The 27,392-nt window shown below is 42.3% G+C and overlaps 1 protein-coding gene across 1 annotated transcript in view; it reads left to right on the top strand.

The window, feature by feature from the left end:
• Positions 1 to 7,331: 7,331 nt before the first annotated feature.
• nhsl2 (NHS-like 2) overlaps positions 7,332 to 27,392 on the top strand; it is a 102,341-nt gene continuing 82,280 nt past the window's right edge. Inside the window, exon 1 of the mRNA XM_034677069.1 lies at positions 7,332 to 7,429. Within this exon, the coding sequence (XP_034532960.1) occupies positions 7,405 to 7,429 (25 nt within the window). The 5' untranslated portion in view covers positions 7,332 to 7,404. The remainder of the gene's footprint in view (positions 7,430 to 27,392) is intronic.

Raw genomic sequence — 27,392 nt, 5'->3', positions numbered from 1 at the left:
CTTTTCTATTTTTTTATTTTTTTATTTTTTTTATTTTCTTATTTTCTTTTTTCTTTCTCTTGTCTGCATATATATTTCTGGTTTGTGTCATGTTTGTCACAAACTGTCAAATATTAATGCAATTTATTCTTGCAGCAAAAGAAAAGAAAGAAAACCTTTTTCTTCTGTGCTTGTGACTGTGTGCATGCAACCATCACCATCCCTCTTAGAACTCTAAGCTAATATCATGTTCTGTAAAAGAGAGTGCACACCTAGGTGGGCCAAAAAAAAAAAAAAAAAAAAAGAGAAAGTGAAAGAAAGATTACATAAGGATATACAAAGGGACAGGGAGAGAGAAGGAGAGAGAGACCTAACATACTTAGATGGAGAGGGACCATCTCACCATGATGCCAAAAAAAATCCGTGGGGTGACACTAATGATTAAGCAACCCTTAGTGTCCACAATCATTACTTTTCTATCTGGACGTCAGGTCACATTTGAGAGACTGTGAAACTGAAATCACTTTAAATTAAAAAAAAAAAAAATTAAAAAGGGAGAAACTTTCACCAGGATATCGTCAGCCATGTTGGTTTCAAAGCTGCAACCAGCGACTCTTTTGGTAGGAATCCATCCTACGACTATTTTGACTCCATTCATGGGGCGCCTGCTCCACCAACAGAGCTCAACCAGCAGCCCAATCCGGAAGTAGCTTCACTGAAAACACCTAAAAGATCTTAAAGTAATAAAATAAAAGCATTAAAGCTGAAAAAGAGACTGTTTTTAAATTGTAGGAGTAGAAAGCACAGATACTTGTGTTCAAACTCGGAGGGTGATGTGGAAAAGTGTCCAAAATGAAAACAAAAGTAAAGTACAGATACCTGGAAACTCAACGTCAGTACTTTGATGATGTGTTTTTGTACTCTAGTGTACCTTTTTAGTATGCAAACCCAAAATAGTGTCAGAGACTGGAGACCCTTATGGTCCTGAGGTGGTTCAATGCTAATGACATGCACATGCAAGAGACAGAACTAGTAGCCCAGTCCAAACACCTACATCTTCCTTCCCAGGTCTCAGCAGATGTGTGTCTAACATGAGTCTGGTCCTGCTGGAGGTTTCTGCCTGTTAAAGGAAGTTTGTCCTTGCCACTGTAACTTGCTAAATGCTGCAAAGTGCTCTGCTCATGGTGGATTAAGATGAGATCAGACTGAGTCCTGTCTGTAAGATGGGACTGGATCTGATCCTGTCTTGATGCTGGGTCTTTGTTAATAATAGGACATAGAGGACGGTCTAGACCTGCTCTGTTTGGCTTGTCTGAGTCTCAGTAAACTTCTCCCTATTTGGTATGAAATCCAGAACTTTCTCCCGGTGGTTCAGGAACACTCACTCCGGTCATTTTGCTCTTTCTTTTCCGTTCACAGTGAATCTCCGTCTGTGTGTCTCAAAAACGCCTGCGAGCAGGTGGGACATTTTAAACCTTAATTTATCCCAGGAGGACTCTCCGTGCTGCTCCTGAACTTTAATGTTTCTGCTCGGCTGGGCTTTAAATCCCATCTCCGAGCAGCAGCAGCAGCTCCTCTGACTCCTCTGTGGGGAGCTTAGTGCCTTGCTGAGAGGAACCTCAGCTGGTGTGTTTAAAGGTGAAGGAAGCATTAATCACCTGATCTGCAGACTCAGCAGCCTCACAGAGCCAGGTCAGGGTCTTTGGCTGTTCGGGGTGCTGCGGCTCACAGATTTCAGGTGTAATAACGTCCGTCAGAGACCGTGTCCTCCTTTTGTTCGGCCTGTTTTCTGCAGGGACACTCTGCCAGATCTGTGTGATGTTCAGATCTATCTGTAAACACACTTTCTCTTTAGTTGAAGGGACACTGACTCACCGCTGAAAACCAGCCCTCTTATATAAACACAACAGATCTGAGGAGAGCCAGAGCCTGACCCCGTCTAACACAGACCCAAATAAAGACACAGCACTATTAACGTTCAAAGTTTTTGGCAGATTGCCAAAAAAAACCTCCAACTTTGACAGTCTGCCACACCCCCGATTTTTATATTTCATTAATTCTTTTGATAACTTTGAATCATCAATGTGTCTACTACAGAATGTGACTGGTTGGGACTTGATCGGAAGAAAATTGTAGGACGAGTTGGCATAAACACGTACCCTTGCGAATCGGGTGTCAGAATTTCAACTCAAATTTCTGCCCTTCCTGTTGAGATTTCATTATGCCATCAATAGGCTTTTTTGTAGATCTTGACATGATACACATGCAAAAGAAATTTCATGTATGTATGTTGCACCGTCTTGAGGGGCTGGCCTTATAGAAGGATTGGTATAGGGTAGAGCTGGGCGATATTGCAGAAATTGTTATCACGATACATTATTTCAAATCAGTGATTCATTTAAATTTAAAGGCAGATTTTTGCTCCTGAGTGAAAGTTGAAGACGGTTTGTTAGCTTGTATCTGGGTTTCGTTCTCTGATCAGCTTCTTGAATCCATCATTTTTGATGGTGCTAAAAGGAAGCAGGTTTTTTTTTCTGTAAGAAGAATTTTTTTTGAAGTTGCAGTTTGTTGCAGTCTTCTCCTTCTTCTAATAATAATAATAATACATTTTATTTTGGGCGCCTTTCAAATCCCCCAAGGTCACCTTACAGATAATAAAAACATTCATCATTAAAACATCATAAAAACAAACAAGCAAGCAAACAAAAAGAAAAGAGTTGTAAATAAAAGCTAAAAACTAGTGAAGTGCAGAGAGTCCAGTTAGAGGGAATAGGCCAGTTTGAAAACGTGAGTTTTGAGTTGGGATTTGAATGATGTTATGGAGTCCGACTGTCTTATGTGTGGGGGGAGGGAGTTCCAGAGTCTAGTGTTGGGTGGCAACTAGCGTTTCAGGCTCATTAGCGCCCCCATTTCCAGTGGTTGGAGGGTGTAATTACAGGTTTATTTACATCAAATTATTATCACTTTTTATAAGTTATATTTTTGGCCCTTTTTGCCTTTATTTGATAGGACAGCTGATGGGAGACAGGAAATGTGGGGAGTAGAGAGCGGGGGGAAGACATGCAGGAAATGGTCGACCGGACGGGAATTGAACCTGGGACCCCTGCAACAAGGACTGTAGCCTCTGTATGTGGGGCGCTTAGACCGCTAGGCCACCAGTGCCCCATTTATATTGAATTTTATCAAACATTTGTTATATTTATATTGAAAGAAACGACATCACAAGAATTATCATTATCGAATTATCGCCCAGCCCTAGCATAGGGAGCAGGTGGTTGTGCAAATTAGAATCCCTACAGGGTGAGCAGGACTCCTCCGCTCGTGGGATTCTGATTTGCATAACGTCTTCATACCATGCTGCCACCTAAAGACCACCACGTTTGTTGACTTTAAATGTTCCTGTCGTCAGTTTTAACAGACTCAAAGAAGAGTGTGAAGCATCCACTGTGAAGAATTTGCAGCTTTCCGCTGAAACATCCATAATTTAAGACTTCTGCTCTGCAACAGCTTCAACTTTTGTTTCTGTCAGAGTCAATTTTTATCGACGGCTGAGACGGATTCAGAGTGTTCTTCTCTCTCTGTGAACTCACACACTAACCGACATGCAGCAGAGCAACAACAACAGCAACACACAGCTTAACAAAGCCGATAAATAAACTTTATTTACATTTCCTAAACGTGCCTCAGGGAGGTTCACGATCTCTACAGCAGACATCATCCCGAGAGAGAGAGAGAGAGAGAGAGACAGACAGAGAGATGGCTGCTGTAATCGTAGCTCGTCCTGCGATGAGTAATTATGATGCAGCTCATGATGAGAGCTGACAGGAGCATCCTCTCGGGTTTTCTCATAACTGCATTAATATGACACAGTTTTATATCAGCGGATTCACATCAGCAGCTCAGGCCTCAAGTTTCTAGATTAGTCAGATTACTGTAGTCCCAAAAAACAAGTCAGAGTGAAGTGCAACAGCTGAGGATGGACAAGGTTATACTTTGATTCCTTACATCTTTTATACTGGACTTCCACCAGATCTGCCCAGTCTCGCTCCCAGTTTCCTACACTATCCACTGTCCTCTCCTCTATAAATAAAGGTATAAAAGCCCCAAAAATATAACTTAAAAAAACAAGAGAAAAAAAAGAAAAAGAATAGAGATGCAGCTAAAAAAAGTTAAAGGTGACATATCATACAAAATTGACTTTTTAATGGTTCTCTACCTGAAATATGTGTCCCTGTCTACAAACCCCCCGAGAATGAAAAAAATCCATTATGCCCCTGTTTTGATTTCTACACCTTTCTGTAAATGTGTGCTGAAACGAGCCGTTTCAGACTTCCGTGTTTTTGTAACGTCACAACAATATCCGGTCTGTCAAGGACTCAGAGCTTGGAGCTTGTTCAGCCCATAGACTGTATAAAATAATACTGAATCCCCTCCTCCGTTTTTCATTACCTGCACAAATGTGTGCTAACAAGGAGCTTAGGAGGGAGGCATGCTAGTTGTAGGCTGTCTTAATAAACACAAAGGTCGGTTTTACTCCCCACGCCTGCACATTTGAAGATCTAGAGGATGATTTTTATTTATCATGGATAAGTGCTAGCGCTAGTTAGCATAGCTACATAGCTACATGTCATAGCTGTAGCTGTGTACCAAGACACACGTCGACATACTGACAAATAAAACAACAAGAAACACTAAATCTGTGACCAATCCTTCAGAAAGGTCCTGCTGCCTTTCTGGCAGAGGTTGGTTTTACTCCCCACATCTGCAGATTTGAAGATCTAGTGGATGATTTTTATTTATCATGGTAAAATGCTAGCGCTAGTTAGCATAGCCACATAGCTACATGTTTGTAGCTGTGTACCAAGACACACGTCGACATACTGATAAATAAAACAACAAGAAACACTAAATCTGTGACCAATCCTTCAGAAAGGTCCTGCTGCAGGCGCCTCTCCGTCAGGATCAGATTCTGGATCAGATTCAGAGGGTTGAAGTAACGCTATCTGTGAGCAGCCGTGTATATTCAGCCAACATGTAAACATTAGATCAACGTGCTGGACAGCCGAGGCACATCCACTTCCTGAGGGGGCGTGGTCAGAGAGAAAACAGAGTGTTCTGAGGAGGACTGAAGAAGAGGGTTTTTCAGGCAGACCAAAATCTGATTTCAAAGTGTTTTTTTGAGCATAAACTTTAAAGACATGTTTTGGGGACCTCTTAGACCAATATATGTTGATGAAAAAAGCGTGATATGTCACCTTTAAGGTAAAAAAGTTAGTTTTTTCAGTGTGAACTTGCACAACACTGGACCTCTCATTATTGGGATAACTTGAGTTAGAGTCTGCAGCCTTGTGATTTAGGGTTAGGTTTTATTCACACACACACACACACACACACACACACACACACACACACACACACACACACACACACACACACACACACACACACACACACACACACACACACACAAAGAGGTATATTCTGCCTGAATTAATACAATGTGTGAGAGCTGCTGGTCGCTCCGTCACCTTTAGTGTTTACAGGAAGCGAGTGTTGAATGGAGGAAGGAAAGGAGCCGAGCTGCTCCGATACAAAACACAAAATATGACGGGGAAGAGGAAAGGGAGCAGAAAATATTTAGTCCAGATATGAGAAGAATTTGTGGCTCAGTATTTTCAAACTGGAGGAGAATATGAACCCTGTGGTTTAATAGTTTGATTCAAAGCTCTTTGTACACTTTGACCTCTTAGATGAAGAGTGAAGGGGTGTCAAAATGATCTCATCTTAATCTACCATGAGCAGAGCACTTTGCAGCATTTAGCAAGTTACAGTGGCAAGGACAAACTTCCTTTAACAGGCAGAAACCTCCAGCAGGACCAGACTCATGTTAGACACACATCTGCTGAGACCTACCGTGTTGGAGAGAGGGATAGAGGGAGATGAAGAGAGAGAGAGATGATAGTGGGAAGACGGATAGTAGTAGTTCAATCAACACAGACACAAGCAGACAAATAAAAGAGGTAAAGAAAGAGAAGCTAGTGTCTCAAGAGAGGGCAGATCTGAAGAAAGGCGGCGCCACAGTTTAGAGGCCTTGACTGCAAAAGTTTCAGATCTTCAAATACGAGTGAGGAAGACCTGCATCAGGGGTCTGGAGGGTCTGTAATGTGGTTTTGGAACATGCAATCTCTGAATACATTGGCTATCGTTTGACAACCGTATAGTCAGCTGTAAAGCTTCTTCTCAGACATCAAACTTCGGCCTTGCAGGTTCATGTTTGTGAGGAATCTGGTAGTAGAAATGGTCCAATGTGGGACTATCAGGTGAAGCAGCACCATGCAACCCAGTCTAGCATGGGACTTCCACCAGATCTGTGTCCAGTCGTTCTCCGATCCACTGCGGTCCGACTCCGGACAGCTTGAGTCATGTGACCGAGGTTTTCCCGCAGTAATTACTGAATCAAGGATTCTCCTCCTCCTCCTCTCCTCATCCATGTTGTCTTTCTGGTCCTCTGAAAACCTCTGACCTGTTGACTCCAGGCCTGGCTCCGCTCATCATGACTTTGGTTTGTTGTTGTAGTTAAGTGAAATACGATCTGGTGATAACACAGAGTGTTTTATTCTGAAAATTAACCGGATGTTTTCATTTTGTTTTGGTGAAACCTGACTTCCTGTCCCGCTCCATCTGCTCTGTTGAGATTGATGCGTCATGCTCCGGCATCCGGCAAAAACAGAAGTCTTGCGTATCTGATCCGGAGGGCTCAGACCTGCTGGATCAGAGACGCAGCCGGAACATAACGGAGCGGATCCAGTGGAAGTTAACACATTGACTAGAATAGAAATCAGATCCGGTGCCATGACGGATCAGAGACTGACCAGACACAGATCAGGTGGTATTTGGCTGTGGGTCCAGCAGTTGTTTCATGTCCGTCTTCCACTACAGTTAAGAAAACATTACTTCAGTTCCAAAGAGAGTTTGCACTTCAATAGGTCTTTGCCAATATGAGTTAGTTTGGGTCTCTGCTGTCAGTATTTGGTAACTTCCTTATCTGTCTCATAAAACTTCCCAGACTCCTTTAGAGTTCCAGCTGGAGGGGAGGGAAGAAGTAAGGGAAGCGTTTGTAGGGGAGAGGAAGAAAAAAGAGGAAAGGGGAGGCACAAGAAGCGGCACCATCAGCTTCCTCCCTTTCTCTCCTCTCACACCAGGAGAGAAAACACACTCTGCTCTGCATGCACTCTTTCTGTCTTTCACCCCTCGCTCTCTTTCTCTATCTGTTCCCTCCGACTCGCTCGTAGCCACAGCCTGAATGAGTCACTGGGCTTACCTCAGAAGGCAGCCGGCCTCTCCTCCTCTTCCTCACCTCCTCTTTCTACACTTTGTACATGAGTGTGAGAGTTTGTGTGCCGGGGACAGTGCTGGATTACAGACATGGAGGTCTTCTGGACCAGAATAGGTAAGAGACACGAGGACTAGTTGTTTTAAAGTTGGTGCAGGGAGTGGAGTGGTACCAAAGGAGGAGGAATCTCCTTCGTATGATAAGAAGATCTCAGGAATGTTGCTCTTGACGTTACTCTGTGACCATGTGTCCGCAGCAGGTCAGTGAGTAAACTTTGATGCATTGTTGAGCTGCTTTTTTGCCGCTTTGAAGGCCGTGAAACGTTCCTGTCGTTGAACGTCACACACTGCAGGAGTGTGTGTGTGTGTGTTGAGGTCTGGCATGAAAGTTTTCACAGTTTTGAGAGACAGGAGCAGTGTAACGCCTGGTGTTTGTCAGAGAGCTGGAAATATCCCCGGTTGCTAAAACAGCAACACTTTGTTTTGCAGGATAGAGATCAACCAGTGAAGAAGCAGTGACTTCAACTTTCTGCACTGACTGTGAAACGATACAAGAACCTCATTTTGTTCACTTAATCTTTGAAAATAAGCACCCGTACTGTGTTGGCAACAGATATCTCAGGCTTCAAGTCAGGTCATTTCATTGTGTTTCTGTTTATGACATCAATTTGACATGTTATGCTAACTGTTTAAATAAAGTTTTATAATTCTTGCTAGGGCTGGGCGATAATTCACAGAGCAGAAGTCTTAAATTATGGACGTTTCAGCGGGAAGCTACAAACTCTTTATAGCGGATGCTTCACACTCGTCTTTGAGTCTGCAAAACTGACGACAGGAACATTTAAAGTGAACAACAGTGGTGGTCTTTAGGTGGCAGCATGGTATGAGGTCTTTATGCAAATCAGAGTCCACCGAGCTGAGGAGTCCTGCTCACCTTGTAGGGACTCTAATTTGCACAAACACCTGCTCCTTATACTAGGACTGGGCGATAATTCGATGACGATAATTATTATGATATCATTTTTTCTCAATATAAATATAACAAATGTCAGATCAAAATTTGATATGAATAAACCTGTAATTACACCCCCCAACCACTGGAAAGGGAGGGGGCGCTAATGAGCCTTACATGCAAGTTGCCACCAAGCGGCAACCTCCAATCTAAAAATATGAGTCCAATGCAGAAGAGCTAAAAACTGCAGTTCATTAAATGTCCACTTGAGGCTGGCTCCAGAAGCACAGGAAACCACATACACACCAATTCAAAAAAAGCCGATCTTTACAGCAGAAATTAACATCTTTACAGCCTGGTATTTATCGACTGATATGAACATCCTTTTCAATATCGCCAAGCTCTAATTCTTGCATAACAATTGAACCAAATTAAAAACTGTGATAGATGTAGACTTCATTCTTTTTGTAACAGAAGGCTGAAGATGTTTAATGTTGAAAGTGTGTCTATGACGTCATTACGATCCTACAACTGTCGGATCTTAAAGGATAATGTATAGAACTATCATAGCTAGAGCATAGCTTCAAATCTTCTATGCACAGTTGGTTGCACAGATGTAGCAGTTGATTGTACTCAATACATCATAACAGGCAAAAATGTAAACAGGCATTGAATAACTGTTTCATGCCTCTGCACTCAGCTCATAATATTGAGCATACCTGAAAAACTAAAGAGTGTTCTGAGCTTGAATAACTTCTGAGTGTGATTAAAAGTTTTGTCCATTTTTGAACATTCAGAGTGGTTTTGGATTGCTCACTTTTCTGTGTTTAAAAAGCAAAGATAATGACAAGACTTGCAGTGTTTCCCACACGTAGATCTGGGTGATCTACACAAGTTTATTTTTGGCCTTACAAGCAAAATGCAGTCAATTAACATTATTAACAAGCCTCATCCACATTTCTATTGCCTGTTGTGATATCATACTATCAAGTGAAACAATCCAAAACACAATGTTGTGATATTTTGGTGAGAAGAGGAACTGTAGGAGGCAGGGCGGGAAGTGCAATTGAAGCCAATGCGGAAGTGTTAAAAACTGCAGTTCCTCGAGTGTCCACTTGAGGCCGGCTCCCGAAGTACTGGAAACCACATACACACCCATTCAAAAGAAGACGATCTTTACAGCAGAAATAAACATGTTTACAGTTGGTACAAAAAAACAGTGTAGTCTGGATAGATAATTTCTTGATCGGCACACACTGTACGGGGGGGGGGTGAATTTTTTTAATAACACTGCAATTTCAAAGATATTAAAGCTGGGGTTGGCAGTCTCGGAAAACCAGCATGAATTTGAATGTAGCATTTCCTCAGGACTCCGTCTAACCCCTCCCCCCCTCCCCTTGGAGCTCCTCCGAAAGGACGCCCCCCCCCTCGCTCACATGCACGAGCGCCACCGACTTGCGACCATATGATGGTGACTGATTCAAAACCGGTCGTCACCAAAACATTATCATAGTGAAAGTTAAAAACACAAACAAACATGGCTGCTGTTAGTACTCACAACTATCATGCTAGCATTATCCAGTTGTACTGGTGACACGATATCAGGAGAAAAGTTATAACACATATATAATACTGTAACAGCTCTACTGTTTGTTAAACGTGTTCAGTGTAGATGCTCTTAATTCCTACAGTGTTGACAGTCAGTGAAGGCATCAGGAGAGGTGTAGAGAGTGCAAGCTGGAGAGAGGAGAGAGAAGAGAAGTTCTTCATTCATTCAAACATTGATTGTTGTTTTGTTGGTTGGCGTGATCACGGCTGACAGTGACCGGTTATTAAAACTCAACGTGTTCACCAATCGGCTCGTCATCCCTACAGCGTCCGGACGGACGCTACAGTACATCTACATTTTCTGTAGGACTTACTGAACGTCATTAATTCTTCTGCTTGTCAGAGCCCCCGTGGTGAGAGCTTTTTAGACTCTGATCTGGACTACAGTCCTGAGCAAAGCACTTTATCAGGTCAGAGGGGACAGGCCCGAGGTCGAGCGAGAGGAGCAGTAAATAGAGTCAGGGGAAGCAGAGGCAGGAGACGGGGACGGAGAGTACACGCCGGGGAAATGTACGTGCATGAGGCGGGCAGAACGACAGGACGGGATTTGAATGGTTTAAAATTTTGGCACCCAAAAAAGGCTGATTGGTTGGTGTTTTCCCAGGTTTACTCCGGCTGTAGATAGCTGCTTTTTTTGGTTCTTTTTTAAGAACACATCATGTAATGATTACCATCAGGACATAAAGATCATTTTAACCAGTATGACAAAAAGTGGATCTAAATCTGATTACCAACCCCAGCTTTAAGGTTATGAGTTTTCCATTATGAGAGTCACAGCTGACTTGATTGACAGGCAGGAACACTGTAGCTGTTGGCTAGGAGGCTCAAAGTCCGCCTCTTTACCTCACACTAGCTTGACAGAAGTTAGGTTCATCATTTCCAATATGGCTGCCGCCGCCGATCGGCTTCAAAACAGTGCTTCAGAAACAGATGGGTGATATCACAGATACTTCGTCCATTATTTATACAGTCTATGGTGTGAACACTTGAACACTACAATAAGTTGAAGACAAAAGCTCACTATAGGATAATGAATAGATGATGTAATGTAATATTTATCTGAAGCTGTGCAGAGGCGAGGGATGTAAGGCGTTTAAAGACTCCAAAAAGTGACGCCACAATAAGACGGGATCTAGGTCATGTCAGAGTGTTTCCACTGCAGAGTTCAAAGGCTTAATATACGATTTTCCCCTCTTTATTTCTACTCGAGTAGCTTCACGGCTGGAAAATTGCAGACACTGTTACCGCTCTAAGGTTTCATGTGATGCATTGTTCGATTGGATGGAAATATCCTGAGTGGCTCGTGAAGCGTTCGTATACGTTTCCCATATTTAAGCCTTACTGATGTGATGTTTTTATAAACTCTGAGACCTTCTCTTGTAGTTGGATCAAGTTTTCATGCATGTTGGACTTCATTTGGGGATAAAAGGAACATAAAACATACGCTCTGATTGCAGATGTGCATTCTTGGAAGATACAAACGCTTCACTCTGCACCTCTGTGTGTGTGTCGTCGCCTCTGAAGGATCTCTGTGAGTCCACGATCCCACACTTGGCCCTTGCAAAGTTTTCGCACATGCCTGTTAAGGTGCAACAAGGTCATGTGAGGTCATCTTTGTGTGCGTGTGTGTGTTTGTGTAAACACACACACACGTGCGTTCACATTGGTTTGAGTGTATTGCTGAAAGTGCATTTTGACTCTGGCTCGCTCACGGTGTGGTTTTGTGCTCGCCTACAATGGTTTCCCAAAGAGCAATTATTGTAATATCCAATAGAAACACACACACACACACACACACACACACACACACACACACACACACACACACACACACACACACACACACACACACACACACACACACAGCTGCGGCTAAGCTATCATTTGACACTCTAGTATGGAAAACTGAGGCACTAAGGCATGAACCATGACACACGGTCACATGCTACGAGCACACATGCACGCAGTATTTCACACACTTATACATCATGCTGATAATTGTAACTCAATCTCTCTCTCTCTATTTTATTCTCTCTCTCTGTCTCTCGCCCACTCCCACTGCTGCTGGAGTTTAATAAGAAAAGTGAAAGAGGGGGAAACAAATCAAACATCATCAAGTTTTTATGCAGATTAGAAGCTAAATACGGCTCCTCCATCTCCGATCTGCAGGGCGGAAGAGAGTGATGGAGAGAGGGATGAGAGGAGGAGAAATCGAGGGAGAGCTGGGGAAACAATAAGAGACAGAAGTGGAAGAAAGAGAAGAAGTAGAAAAAGTTGAGAGGTGGGAATAGAATTGAAGAAATAGGAAAAGAGGGGGAAGGAGGAAGAGGAGGAAGAAGTGAAAGTAAAGGAAGAAGGAGAGGATGATAAAGACAGAACAGAAGTAGAAAAAAAGGGGAAAGCAAGAATTGATGGAGAAAGAAGTGAGGGAAGATGGGGAGAAAGAAGAAAAGAGGAAAGAAGGGGAGAAAGAAAAAATGAGGGAAGAAGGGGCAAAATGAGTGAGGGAAGAAAGGGAGAACAAAGAAGGATGAAGGGAAGAAATGACAAGTGAGCGGAAAAGGGGAGAAAGAGGAAGTGAGGGAAGAGGGGGGAGGGAAGAAGGGGAGAAGTAAAGGAGAAAGAAGAAGTGCTGGGAAAAGGGGAGGAAGAGGAAGTAAGGGAAGTAAGGGAAGAAGGGGAGGAAGAGGAAGTGAGGGAAGAAGGGGAGGAAGAGGAAGTGAGGGAAGAAGGGGAGGAAGATGAAGTGAGGGAAGAAGGGAAGGAAGAGGAAGGGGAGGAAGAAGGGGATAAATAAGAAGTGAGGGAAGAAAGGGAGAAAGAAGAAGGATGAAGGGGAGAAATAAGAAATGAGGGGAAAAGGGGAGAAAGAAGAAGGAGAGGAAGAAGAAGTGAGGAAAGAAGGGGAGGAAGATGAAGTGAGGGAAGAAGGGGAGGAAGAGGAAGGGGAGGAAGAAAGAAGAAGAGGGAAGAAGGGGAGAAAGAGGAACTGCAGAGCCCTTTTCAGCATTTAGCAAGTTACAGTGGCAAGGACAAACTTCCTTTAACAGGCAGAAACCTATAGCAGTCTAAGCCTATAGCAGCATAACTAAGAGCTGGTCCAAGCCTGATCCAGCTCTAACTATAAGCTTTATCAAAAAGGAAAGTTTGGAGCCTACTCTTAAAACTGAAGGTTGTACCTCCCATACTACTTTTAGAGACTTAGGGTGCATCGAACAGGCCTGGATGTTGGGAGCGTAGTGTTCTAGAGGGGTAACAGGGCACTATGAGCTTGATGAGACGATGACGATATAAATAAATAAATGAATGAATCAGTAATTTGCAGCTGGTGGAGTGTTTAACCAGATTATTTTGTCCCCTCAGATCTCTGCAGAGTGATTTGTGTTTATTACGGCTGTCCGTCCGCTGAATAGGAAATGAACCGAGTGTTGCTTCCTGACTAATTCTCAGCAGAGACAATGGCCTCTGGAAGTAATCTGACCGAGGCAGCACAGTCCCTCCAGGGCCAATGTGTGTGTGTGCGATTGTGCCTGGCATTCTGGGAGGTGGTCTGGGCATCATCAACCCAGTCCAGTGCAGACACACAACCGCACATAAAGACACACACTGAGGGAATAATCCTGAAAGAGGACAATGTTTTGAGGAAGTCGTTTGATCGGTGTCAGTGGGAGTTGTAGTTTGATGTCAGACAAGGTTAACTCTAACAAAGCGGGCACAAACTCCAGGAAGTGTTGCCAAAATAGAACTCAAGGCCTGTCAGTTGGTGATAAGGACATGAACTAGAGCTCTGGATCATCACTATTTCAGCTAATGTAATGAAGTGACAGGGATTAATGTAATTACAACCTGATAAATACACTCAGTCCTCCAGAAAATGAGTTAGAGCTGCACCCCAAGCAAAGGTCTGTTATTGAGGAATAGCAGACTTCTGCTATGTGTAATTGACCAATCAAAATCAAGTATTAAACAAAGTGGTGTAACAATCTGATAGAAGCGGTTCCCTATGGTCTTTTTTGCCCCCTCTCCTCATGTCTCCATCATAGACTGTATATAAAATGGACGTAGTATCCGTGACGTCACCCTTCTGTTTCTGAAAGCCTGCTTTGAAGTCAGCGGGTGCCATATTGGAAATGCTGAACACAACCAAACTTCGTCCAAGCTAGTGTGAGGTGAAGAGGCGGGCCTTTAGCCGTTTCGCTAACAGCTACAGTGTGCCCGCCTGTCAATCAAATCAGCCGTGTCCTTATTTGGGCAAAACTCGTAAGATAACATCTCCTAAAATAAAGAGTTATAAAAAAAATCCACCCCCGTAAAGTGTGTGCCGATAGAGAAATTAGCTACTCAGATCTAAACTGTTTTGTTTTTTTTAAAGGTTTGTTTTGGGGATTTTTTTTTCCTTTATTGACATAACAGCTAAAGAGACACAGGAAATGTGGGGAGTACAAGCGGAAACCTCCGGTCTAAAAATATGAGTCCAATGTGGAAGTGCTAAAAACTGCAGTTCTTCAAGTGTCCACTAGAGGCTGGCTCTGGAAGTACTGGAAACCACATACACACCAATTCAAAAAAGACGATCTTTACAGCAGAAATAAACATGTATACAGCCTGGTACAAAAACGAGTGTAGTCTGGATAGCTCATTTCTCGATCGGCACACACTGTATGGGGCTGAATTTTTTTCTAAGGTGTCAATTTGAAGATATTTAGATTACGAGTCTTCCAATGAGAGGCACAGCTGACTTGATTGAAAGGCGGGAAAACTGTAGTTGGAAAGCCCGCCTCTTTACGTCACAATCGCTCGACAGCAGCAATATGGCTCCCGCCGACGATTGGCCTCAAAACAGTGCCTCAGAAACAGATGGATGACGTCACGGACACTACGTCCATTATTTATACGGTCTATGGGGGAGTAGAGAGTGGGGGAAGACATGCAGCAAATGGTCGACTGGCTGGGAGTCGAACCGTCAACCTCTGGGACGAGGACTATATCCTCTTTACATGGGGCACTTAGGCCGCTAGGCCACCAGCGCCCCCGTAAACCGTTGTTTGAACCAGGCTGTAAACATGTTTATTATTGCTGCAAAGATCGACTTCTTTGAATGGGTGTGTACAGTATGTGGTTTCTGATGTTTCTGCAGCCAGCCTCAAGTGGACACTCCTGGAACTGCAGCTGTTAGCACTTGCGCATAGGCTTCATATATTAAGACTGGAGGTTGCTGCTTGTCTCCATCTGTTATCCTGCTGTTTGAATCCAAAAATCAACCCTGGTGGAAAGTTGAATTCAGACTAAACAGTAATGCCCACATACCTTAAAAAACACAGACATAAAGAAGCCAAAAACTGCGAGCGTCTCTCAGCAAGACCTGGATAAACAAAAGCAAAGTGTGTCTCCTCCTGTTAAAGCAGCGTGCCTCCTCCCGCTTGTTTCCGTTTGTAACATAAAATATTAAAAGGACCACAAGTGTTGTTCAGCATAAAATGTTAAAGAGACATCATGTATTTTGCTCGCAGTGCCGCTTTAAAGAACAAGCCTATGTGTGCATGACTTGGCAGGCGGTGCAAAGCGATTCCCCGTTTGATCCTGTTGCGTCTCAGTGAAAGCGTCTCGGCGGAGAACAAGACCGGCTTCCAAACTGTTGCCTTGTTGACTCCTCTGAGGAACCCGTCCTCTGTTTCATCTCCGGTCTCACTGTGTCTGCCTTTTATTTCAGAGTTCGGGTAGCCGTGCAGATGTGATCCGCTCGGATGTTGACAGCTGTTTTGAGTGTTTGTGTGTGTACGGTTACACCTTGGACCATCTGTGCCCCTGTGTAGAGCTTCAGGGTGTGTGTGTGTGTGTGTGAGGTAAAGTGATAGAGGATGATTGATGGACTTACAGCAGGACGAGTGTACCCTGACCTCTGCTGATGGGGTCACAAGGGCGTATGGGGAGAAATGGGTTCTGCCATTGACCTTGGATGACCCCTGACATCACTTCTTGTCTGTCTGCCGCAGTCTTTTCCTCCTCTGGGACGACAGGGTGGGATACCTAAACAGACTCTCTTTTTCTCTCTCTACACACACACACACACACACTCCTAAACTTCCTGACCTCCTGTAGAAGTAGCTGAGTCAGCCTTGGGGATCTGCACAGTGATGTCTGCAGTATGTGTGTGTGTTATCAATCACGGTGATGAATAATCAGAGACTTTCTGTGTGTGTGTGTGTGTGTGTGTGCAGTGTGCAGTGTGCAGTGTGTGTGTTTGGTGTCTGGATTTACAGCAGCAGTCATTAAAGTGACACACACTCCATCCTCACAGTGTGGACATGAGTTAGTGGAGTTTGTGCGGAGTCAGGACTTCAGTTCAATTAAAGAGAACACTTCAGAGCAAACATCAGGGCTTGTTTTGGTGTTGTGGAAAAAATACTTCCTTCCAACCAGCTGGGGCGAAAACATTCAGGATGTATCAGGACGTTTTATATATATGAGTTAGAGATATATTTTTTGTGTGTTGCTGTAAATTTCACAATAACTTACCTTTTAAATTGAGCAGGTATTTTACTCTGTGCACTAAGTGGACTTGGTGGGTTGGCGTCAAAGATGAAGTAACTGCAGAGGTGCATCAAACCTGCATTCTTTCAACTGACCAGCAGGGGGCAACCCAACTAGATGCAAGAAATTCAGCGATAACTAGCTTGCGCGCCAAGCTAATGAAGCTTAGCTAGCAGTGCTTTTAGCTTTTAACCAGTTTCCCACAAAGAGAAGAGACACTACTTTTTTCAGTGTTCTCCTTGTTTCAATACACTTTAAATACGTGTAACTTACAAATGTAACACACATTGTCGAGCTTCAGAACTAAGCTAACGTTAGCACTAGCTTAGCCAGTGATTTATTGGATTTAATAGTCGTGTTTGCCTTTGAAACTTCTGACTAAAAGCTTAAACACACATTGTAAAGCGGCGGTGCACGGCTAATAAAACATTACAGTTTCTACTCTAGCGTCTAAGGTCACATTTTCACAGGGAAGCAGAGAGCTGTAGCCTTTCTTTAAACCCTCCTTAAAGCTTTCTATCAGAGTCATTGATGCAGACAGAACTGCTGATTTATATCAGCGTTAGCTTAAATCTTCCTTATATCTGATTATAGCTTATTCCATCTGACTGCACAGCTCTTTAAATGGGAGAAACTGATAAGATTGTGTTTTTATAGTGTTGCTGCAGCACTCAGATCTCATTAATTACTTCTAAATGATCACATAATGCGATTGATCAATCACTGTCGCCTCATTATCACACCTCCTGATCAATCTGGTTAATAACAGGGGTGTGCTCTGCCTTCATTGCAACGTTTCTGCACAATAAGAGCCCAAATACAGAACAGGCCTTGATGTGCCAGGCGTGTGACGTGGAATATCAAACTGGGATGAGCTAACGTGCCACAGAGCCAATGAATGAGTCATTATAAGATCCACCTTAAAAGAGGGAGAGGATAACAGTTAATCTTTCCAGTTTCTCAAAGCAGCTGTTCTCATAATCTGTGTTATTTATTTACCACAGCTGCACTGCAGGCGGTGTTCAAGCATCCGAGTCTGTGTTGTTTCATCCACCCGTCCCAAATTTGCTTTTTATCTTAATTTGTACTCCTCCAAAAGCCGCAAAAAATCCCCTCAGATCTCCTTAAACTCTCCTTCAGCGATAATCTCGCATCGTTTAAGCCAAAAAGAGGTCAACAGCAGACTGATTTACAAGCTCCCAGACTGTTTCAAGGTGCCGTGTGGAGCAATAAACAACAATAATCTGCTGTGTGCCAAATGACTACTCAAACAGAAGATAATTAAAACAAGGGCTTTAACATTTACACACAATTTACTCTTTTGTTTGCAGTCATTTAAGGTAACTGACTAGACTCCCTCTCAAATACAACAGAAAAATATGAGTTGAAAGACCCCAAACCATCTTTAATAACCCCAATAGTGTTGAATTCTGCCAAGAATAAAGGACTTTTTAACATATAATGGGGTTTCCCTGGCTTTTATAGTGAACCCCAAGTGGTCACTTAAGGAACTAAAGTTTTGCACATTTTTAAAAACACTGGCAGTTGCGGCTTGTATTTTGTTCACTTTAAGAAAAAGCAGAACAGGGTGTACTGGACTACCATCACATACCCCACCTTTACCTTTTTCCTCATTGAAGGGTTGCTGCTAAGTCGGGGATAATGTATGATTAGCAGGTTGGTGTCGGGGTCTTGTCTCACCCTGTCAGGATACTTTTTCCCATAACAACCAGCTAACCATACATTATCCCGCTTATTACCCAGCTACTAACTTAAAATACAAACACATTGTCAAAAAACATTGATTATGGGGCGCTGGTGGCCTAGCGGTCTAAGCGCCCACCATACAGAGGCTATAGTCCTCGTCGCAGGGGTTGCCGGTTCGATTCCCGGCCGGTCATCCATTTCCTGCATGTCGTCCCCCACTCTCTGCTCCCCATATTTCCTGTCTCTCTTCAGCTGTCCTATCAAATAAAGGCAAAAGGCCAAAAATATAACCTTAAAAAAAAAAAAAAAAACATTGATTAAAGCTGATTTTTGTTATACTGGTTAAAATGATCTTCATGTCCTGATGGTAATCATAGACTGTAAATAAAAATGGACAGCGTTGCTCCGCCTCTTCCCGTTGTACAGTTCTGAAGCCAAAAAATCCCCCTCCTGGGCGCCGCCATTGTGCAGCCAGAGCCTGTGAAGCCTTTGTAATAAGCTCCGCCCTACAGCGTGATGTCACAAGACGCTGTGTGTCCTTTGAAGTTTCACTCTACGGCGGCTGTGAATCAAAGGAAACAGGAAGTAAAACCCCGTTTTTTAAACTCTAATAACTAATGAAAAAGAAACTTTTCAGGAAAAAGAGGCCTTGGACACAAAACAGTCAAATACTAACTACATATAACCACAGCATACGGATGTGAGAAACATTCGTACGACGTGTATTTCTTTTTTAAAGTTTGACTGCTCCCCCATTCAAATGAATGGGGGAGACGGATTTTTTGACCTATACTGCAGCCAGCCACCAGGGGGCAGACACACTGCTGAAAGCCTCACCACCAGGGCCGTATCCGGCACGCTTGATGGTAATCAATACATAATGTGTTCTTAATAAAGAGCGAAAAAAGGCTGCTATCTACAGCCGGAGTAAACCTGGGAAAACACCAACCAATCACAGTTTTTGGGGTCCAAAGTTTTAAACCAATCAAATCCCGTCCAGCCGTTCTGCCCACCTCCTGTGCGTACATTTCCCCGACGTTCACTCCTCGTCCCCTGCCTCTGCTTCCCGTGACTCTACTGACTGCCCCTCTCGCTCCACCTCGGGCCTGTCCCATCTGACCAGATGAGGTGCTTTGTTCAGGACAAAGCAAAAGAATTAATGACATTTACTAAGTCCTACAGAAAATGTAGATGTACTGTAGCATCCGTCCGGACGCTGTAGGGATGACGAGCCGATTGGTGAACACGTTGAGCTTTAATAACCGGTCACTGTTGGCCGTGATCACGCCAACCAACAAAACAACAATCAATGTTTGAATGAATGAAGAACTTCTCCTCTTGTCTCCTCTCTCTTGCTCGCACACTATCTAACACACCCTCCCCCTATAAAAGACTAAAGTTAATAGAAAAAGTGGAAAGTGTTTAAAGTTCTAACCTCTTCCCAACAGCAGATGCTAACAAAAAACTCTGTTAAATTCAGAATATTCGTGAGTAATCTCTCCTTGACCACAGCTATCTAATCCAGTCTCAAGTTCATTGTTTCATTAAATTTCTTGTTTCTATGATTTATATGATAGATAAGCTTTCTGTGCAGTGACTGCTGACGCTAACAAAACTTACCTTTTTTTTTTCTATTGTTGTTTAAGTGGAGAGTTTAAGTTCTCTATGTTCAACATTATGCTGCATTACATGATTAAAACTACAAATGTCCTGGCTGGAACACTGGACAGACGTATTGTTGACATAAAGACTTAATATAATAATATTAAATGGGCAGAAAGATGGTTAAAAAGAGTCATTATGTAATAGTTTGTACCTTTAAACATTAGCACAAAATGTTCGTACGTGCATTCATGAGTTTTCCTCATTCTGCCGTTCTATAACAGAACTCCATGTGTGTTAAAAATAACTCCTAATATCTCTAAAAATACAGACAATGTCTCCATCTGGCAGTCCAGGATATGAAGCCCCCGTGTGTGTGTGTGTGTGTGTGTGTGTAACTGTGTGTGTGTATGTGTGAGTTAATGCGTGTGTTGCCTGTGGTGAGTCACATTAGCTATGTCATGTCCGACTAACCATCACAATCAAAGTGACGCAAATCACTGCGTCAGTAATTACCATAAAATTGGATCTTTGTCCGTGTTACCAAACATGGTTGAAAGCATGCAGCGCTTCAATTGGAGCCTCACACACACACACACACACACACACACACACACACACACACACACACACACACACACACACACACACACACACACACACATGCATGAACACACAGAGAAATTAATACACACACGAATACACTCGAATTCAGCAAGGAAAATAAAATAATTTGCTTTTATTCGTCTCTTTTGGGATTATATCTTTTGCATATCACTTAGATTTTATAGCAACACACACACACACACACACACACACACACACACACACACACACACACACACCTGCATACAACATACTGCATGCACGCTCACGCATCTTTGTTGTTTTGTTTCTGCTCAGTTCAGGTGAGCCAGGAGGATTAATCCTGCGATTGCAGACACACACATGCACGCTCTTCCACACACCACACACCACACACACACACACACACACACACACACACACACACACACACACACACACACACACACACACACACACACACACACACGAACACACAGACAAATTAATACACACACGAATCCACTCAAATTCAACAAGGAAAATAAAATAATTTGCTTTTATTCGTCTCTTTTGGGATTATATCTTTTGCATATCACTTAGATTTTATTGCAACACACTCCTACTTATTACACCCAATTCCATTTCTCCATCCTCTCCCCAGTCCCCCATTTTGTCGCGTGTGTGTCACCAAAAAATATGACAGATGAAAGAGCCGAAGATGAGTGAAAGCTCCGGGGAAAAGAGAGAGGGATGTCAGAGAAAAGAGGGGTTAAAAGAGATAAAGAAAGAGGAGGAACTTTGTGTGATTCCAGGGAATAAAGGATGAAATCAGGCGAGACATGGAAAGAGGACAGAAAGTGATTTAGAGAAAGAGGGAGGAGGAGGATAAACGAGTGAAAGGAGGATGAATTGTGGCTCATGTCACTATAAATTACTTCCAGACTCTAATAACTGCAGACAGCCAGGTCTCCGTGCAGAGCAGGGGAAATAAAGCCTTTTAGTGAAAGTGTGTGTATTGATTCAGGAACTGTATTTGTGTGTTTGTGTTTGTCTTCGATTAATGCCGGAGACTGAGCTCTGTTAATAAGCTGTCCGGTAAAATGTTTACCACGGTACAAAGACTTGATACAATACATGATTTCTCTATTTTGAAAAGGGCAAAAAAAGAATGAAAAATACTCAATAAGGTGTTTACAAATGTTGTGCTTTAAGCTTTAAGATAATGCAAATGTCAAAGGAGGATAGTGTGGCTGATTTTGTGCCTTTTATTTTTTATATGTGAGTGCAGTTATGGTGAACGTTTGAAGACACTAACCCTAACCCAACCCTGACCCTGACCATAACCCAGCCATACCCTAACCTGACGCTCACCCTACCCTACCCTAATCCAACCCTAACCCTGACCCAAAACCCACCCTGACCCTACCCTAACCCAACCCTACCCTAAACCCAACCCAACCAGAACCCTACCCCTATTTTCACCCTAACCCAACCCTGACCCAATCTTAACCCCAACCCTACCCTTACCCTTACCCAACCCAACCAAACCCTAACCCAGCCCTGACCCTAACTCAACCCTACCCTACACTAACCCCAACCCTACCCCTACCCTAACCCACCCTACCCTGACACTAATCCTAACCCAACCCTACCCTAACCCAACCCTGCCCCATAACTCTTACCCTACTCAACCCTGACCCTGACACTAACCCTAACCCAACCCTACCCTGACACTAACCCTAACCCAACCCTACCCTGACACTAACCCTAACCCAACCCTACCCTGACACTAACCCTAACCCAACCCTACCCTGACACTTACCCTAACCCTAACCCAACCCTACCCTGACACTAACCCTAACCCAACCCTGGCCTATAACTCTTACCCTACTCAACCCTGACCCTAATTCTGACACTAACACTAACCCTACTCTAACCCTACCCCAGCGAGTCCCCATTAGACCCTTTGTTAAACTGTTTGTTTTTACAGTAAAATCAAACATATTTACATCCTAGTTTAAAAGTAGCCTTATATATGTAGCTCATGTATTCATTCTTCACACTGTACAGGTGGTTGTTTTTTATGTAATGCATCCATTTAAGTATTATTAATGGTAATAGTTGTGTAGTAGCACAGCTGAGTTGACCGACAGGTGGGTGTGTTGTAGGAGGCCAATAAAAGCCCACCTCAGATTCTCCTCTTTGCTTTTGTGTAAGTTAATTGGAAGTTAGGTTGAGTCAGCATTTCCAATATGGCGCTCGCCTCGGTTGGGCTTCAAAACTTTGATTCGGAAACCAATGGGTGATGTCACCGAGACTTCATCCACATATATGTTATGTTTTTTTTCATCCTGCTGTCATTCGTCTCCTTACCTACCCTCTCACGGTGGTTACTGACATCAAAAACTATGGCACAGTAATTGTCAGGTCTTGTTGCTAATGGTTTTGTTTGATTTTATGCATCATAAAGAGACTTCCCTGTTAATTTCATAACCAGTTAAAAACTTCTCACAGGAGCTTTAAAAAGAAATGCAGTACATTAAAAGTATAGAGAGAGTGTTTATTTATTTAAAAGCTTATACTTTATTATAAGGTGTCTGTGTAATAATTAAAGATTAAATGTTAAGCTAAACTAATAAAATAATGCATTATATGATTTTTCCACAATGTTATTCACTCCTGGACTTAATGTAAAGGTGTAAACAGCGTCAGAAATGTTAAATTCATACTTCTAAAGATGCTCAGTGATGTCCTCAAACAGCTGGGAAATGTAGCTTTAAGCAAAACATACTGAAACAGGAGAAAATGAGTTTGTTGGGGACTATTTTCAGCAGTGGATTAATCCAAATTTAATGCTCGAGTGAGTATGTCCACGGGCGGAAAGGTTTATGTAAGATTGAGAGAAAAGAACTACAGTGGGGTTTCGTTTGAATTAGTGTTTTTAAAAGTTTATTATTGAGAATTAGAGCTGAGTGACTCAATGGATAAGTGACATCAGGCTTTGAATACAAACATGACACTGCTTTTTTGTATAAATTCTCTTTAAGTCTGATTTTTTTATGTATTTTGCTGAATTGTGTGATTTATTTCTGACCTGTTCTTACCTCCTTTTGTATTTTTATTCTGGTTTTAAATTCACTGCTGACACAACTTCTTGTTTTGCACGCTCACTTAACTGGACAGACTTCTAAGTACATAATGACACATTTTAGCAATCAGTCCGCTATCAAAGAAGCTCCATTTCTAATAAATCAGCTGATAATTAAATCTGCAATTTCAAGTCAACAAACACAAAAAGCTCTTATCTGAGTCCTCCGAGCGCTCCGGTTATTACTCCCATAGATCCAGCCGAACACTTAGTGTGTTTCTAAATGAGTTTGTTTGAATTTTTCCTTTATAGCATCTTGTAATGCTTCACAATTTTAAGTGTGGCCTGCGTGTGAGTGTGTTTGCAATTAGTGGCCTCAGAAGTAAACAAACCAGAAGTAAATTATTCATCGCCACACACAGAAACATTGAGATTCCATTAGCAACACTTTGTTTTGTGTCACTGCTTCAGTCCTCGGCGTGACGCTTGGCAGGACATTAATTGTGCGATTAGAATTCAACAGAATTTGGTCTCCCGCTTCACAGAAACTGAGAACATAAATAATGGATGCAGTTTGTGGTGTCCTCCTCACCGTCTTTATCTGTGTTGTACGCCTGATTCTCCTGCAGGGGGCAGCACTGGGCCGCAGTTGGGCTGCAGGCTGCACATGCATGCATACACTAATACAACCATAGACACACATGCACTCAGACAATTCTGCACTGATTAAGCCTCTTGGAGTAACTGTGTGTGCTGAGAGGGAACATTCACGCCTGTGTTCGGACCAGCGGGCACTTTAATTTGATGTTTTCATCGTGTTTGGCCAAAGTCTCACTAAAATATCTTCATTTGCCACAGCTGGGACTTCACATTCACACTGCCTCTTTCACTGTATCCTGCATCCTGAAGAGACATTGTATCCCATTTTTATCCCTTTGTATTGTTATTTTTCACCTCCTGCATGGTGAAACTTTCTCCTCCTGCAAACTTTCTCCACAACCCCCAAAATAATAGTCCTAGCTACTTGAGACCCCCCATTGTGCAAAAACCAACATATTTCTTTGAAATGTAATAAAGGCTGTAAGCAGCTTAATTTAACCAGGGGTCATATGACAACAAAGTAAAGAATAAAATTGATGATGTTTTTAATTTGCATGTTTTTATCTAACATTTAGCTAAACATTTTGTATATATTTTTACAACAATGGATAAAATCTGCTATTTTGAATCAGTCTTAATTTTAATTATAGGTAAACATACTTTATTAATCCCTATGGGGGAAATTCAAATTTTCACTTGTATTCTTTTTTTGAATCATGCTACATACACACATAGTTTGATATACAATCATGCACAAGCATGCTATGGACATGCTTAGGAGAGATCAATCAATCAATCAAGCTTTATTTATATAGCACCTTTCATACAAATCAAATGCAACCCAAAGTGCTTTACAGCGATTAAAAACAAGAAAGAAGCGTAAGTAAAACAATGGCAAGACATATTAGGGGAAAATAATAATATAAAAAAATAATAATAAATAAAATATATATATAATAAAATAAAATAGAGACTAAAAAAGAGACTAATGCACACCAACAATAAAATATGTGTAATTAAAATAAATTACAGCATCAAAATTAAGAATACAAATAGTTAAAATAGATTTTAAAAGGGTAAGGATAAGAGTTGAAAATAAAACTAAGGCTAAAAATATCAATAAAACTGGGTAGATCAATAAAATAAATAAATGAATGAATAGATAAATAAGAATAGAATAAGATAACAGTTAAAATTCCAAAAATATTAAAGCAGATGTCATAGTGTGGAGACTTCCATCAACCAGCACCACTAGAGCAGTTGGGGGTTTGGTGCCTTGCTCAAGGGCACCTCGGCAGTGCTGACAGTGCCCAGGCAAATGGACTAGCACCTCTCCAGCCACCAGTCCACTTGCCAAACTTTGGCCATTCTGGGACTTGAACCAGCAACCCTCCGATTCCCAAGCCAAGTCCCCCAAGACTGAGCTACAGCCGCCCCCTCATTATTTTTTGGAAGGCATCTTCGAGACCCCCTCATCACTGTATCATGATGCCCCCAGGGGGTCCCAACAACCATTTGCATAGAAAAAAATGGGGATCATGTAAGGGATTTTGGGGGCCTTGTACAAGTGCATGTGTAATAATAATCTGCACAAAGAGGACTCAAAATGTTAAATATCCCCTCAGAGGTGACACGTACATTCTCAATAAAGACTCTGGTTACAGAAGGAGTGGTGATTGAACTTCTTCACTAGGGTAAAAGTGAAAAAATTAAGATTTTGAAATCTTTTTTTTTGTTGTATAAAAGTGAAAAATTATACTCTGAAGGACGTTTTTCCCAACTGTATGTGCAAAGCTAACTAAACCCCATGTCCAATTTGATACACTGTCAACCTAAATCATAGAAACCTCAACATAAACACAAAAATACCAATAAACTAAAAATTATAAACACCTTCTATGCTCTAAATAATTGACTTTACTTGTGTTATTGTTAGAGTGGTGGAAATAAGACTTAATGATGGAAGGTGGTGCAATGGTGCTAAATTGAACATGAAAGATTATGTAAGATGAACTTAACATAAAAACTTCAGTACACTATGAACATTTAAAGTTCTTCCCTTGCCCTCTGCCACCTCTGCAAACTGTACACAGTGTTACCAACTTCAGCAGCTTCCCTCCACAATAAAACTTGTGCTTTATTACCCTGATAGCCAAAGAGACTCTGAGGTCAGCCATACAGTCTGCATCGACCTTCACTGTTTCTCACCCATAAAAAAACAAAGGTCAGTTTGGATAATGTCTTTGCACAGGACGCCTGATCCATTCTGTTAACGACACCCAGAAGTACCGCTAACGTTTGCTTTGGGTCTCTGTGCCGTCAGTAAATCTGCTTTACTGCTGCAGCTTTTACTAACTGAGAGAAAACACGACACACATAACACACACTATGCTCTTTAGACGGGCACTTACACTTGACACTGACAGTGTTATTTAAGAGGTAGTGTAAACAAGTCTGCTGAGCATGCCGCTAATGCTAATGGAGGTTTGAAAGTCTGTCATTCATGAATTGAGGCATACAACCAAAGCCTCTTACGTTTAAACCACATCACATTTTCTCTGCAATGTGTAAGAGATACACAAATGATGATTCTACCAAGCAAACATGTTCACCTGTTTATCTGTGTGGGTGTGCTCACAGAGCACACGGTTAATGTTAAAGGTGACATATCATGCAAAATGGACTTTTTAATGGTTCTCTACCTGAAATATGTGTCCCTGTCTACAAACCCCCCGAGAATGAAAAAAATCCATTCTGCCCCTGTTCTGATTTCTACCGCCGTTTCAGACTTCCGTGTTTTTGTTACGTAACAACAATATCCGGTCTGTCACGGAGTCAGAGCTCGGAGCTTGTTCAGCCCATAGACTGTATAAAGTACAACTCAACTCCTCCTCCATTTTTCATTACCTGCACACATGTGTGCTAACAAGGAGCTTAGGAGGGAGGCATGCTAGTTGTAGGCTGTCTTAATAAACACAAAGGTCGGTTTTACTCCCCACGTCTGCAGATTTGAAGATCTAGTGGATGATTTTTATTTATCATGGATAAGTGCTAGCGCTAGTTAGCATAGCCACACAGCTACATGTTCATAGGTGTAGCTGTAGCTGTGTACCAAGACACACGTCGACATACTGACAAATAAAACAACAAGAAACACTAAATCTGTGACCAATCCTTCAGAAAGGTCCTGCTGCCTTTCTGGTAAAGGTCGGTTTTACTCCCCAGGCCTGCAGATTTGAAGACCTAGTGGATGATTTTTATTTATCATGCATAAGTGCTAGCGCTAGTTAGCATAGCCACATAGCTACATGTTCGTAGCTGTGTACCAAGACACACGTCGACATACTGATAAATAATACAACAAGAAACACAAAATCTATGAACAATCCTTCAGAAAGGTCCTGCTACAGGCGCCTCTCCGTCAGG

The sequence above is a fragment of the Notolabrus celidotus genome, chromosome 23 (genome assembly GCF_009762535.1).
Source record: "Notolabrus celidotus isolate fNotCel1 chromosome 23, fNotCel1.pri, whole genome shotgun sequence".
Classification (NCBI taxonomy): Eukaryota; Metazoa; Chordata; class Actinopteri; order Labriformes; family Labridae; genus Notolabrus; species Notolabrus celidotus.
This window is presented reverse-complemented; position numbering and strand designations above follow the sequence as displayed.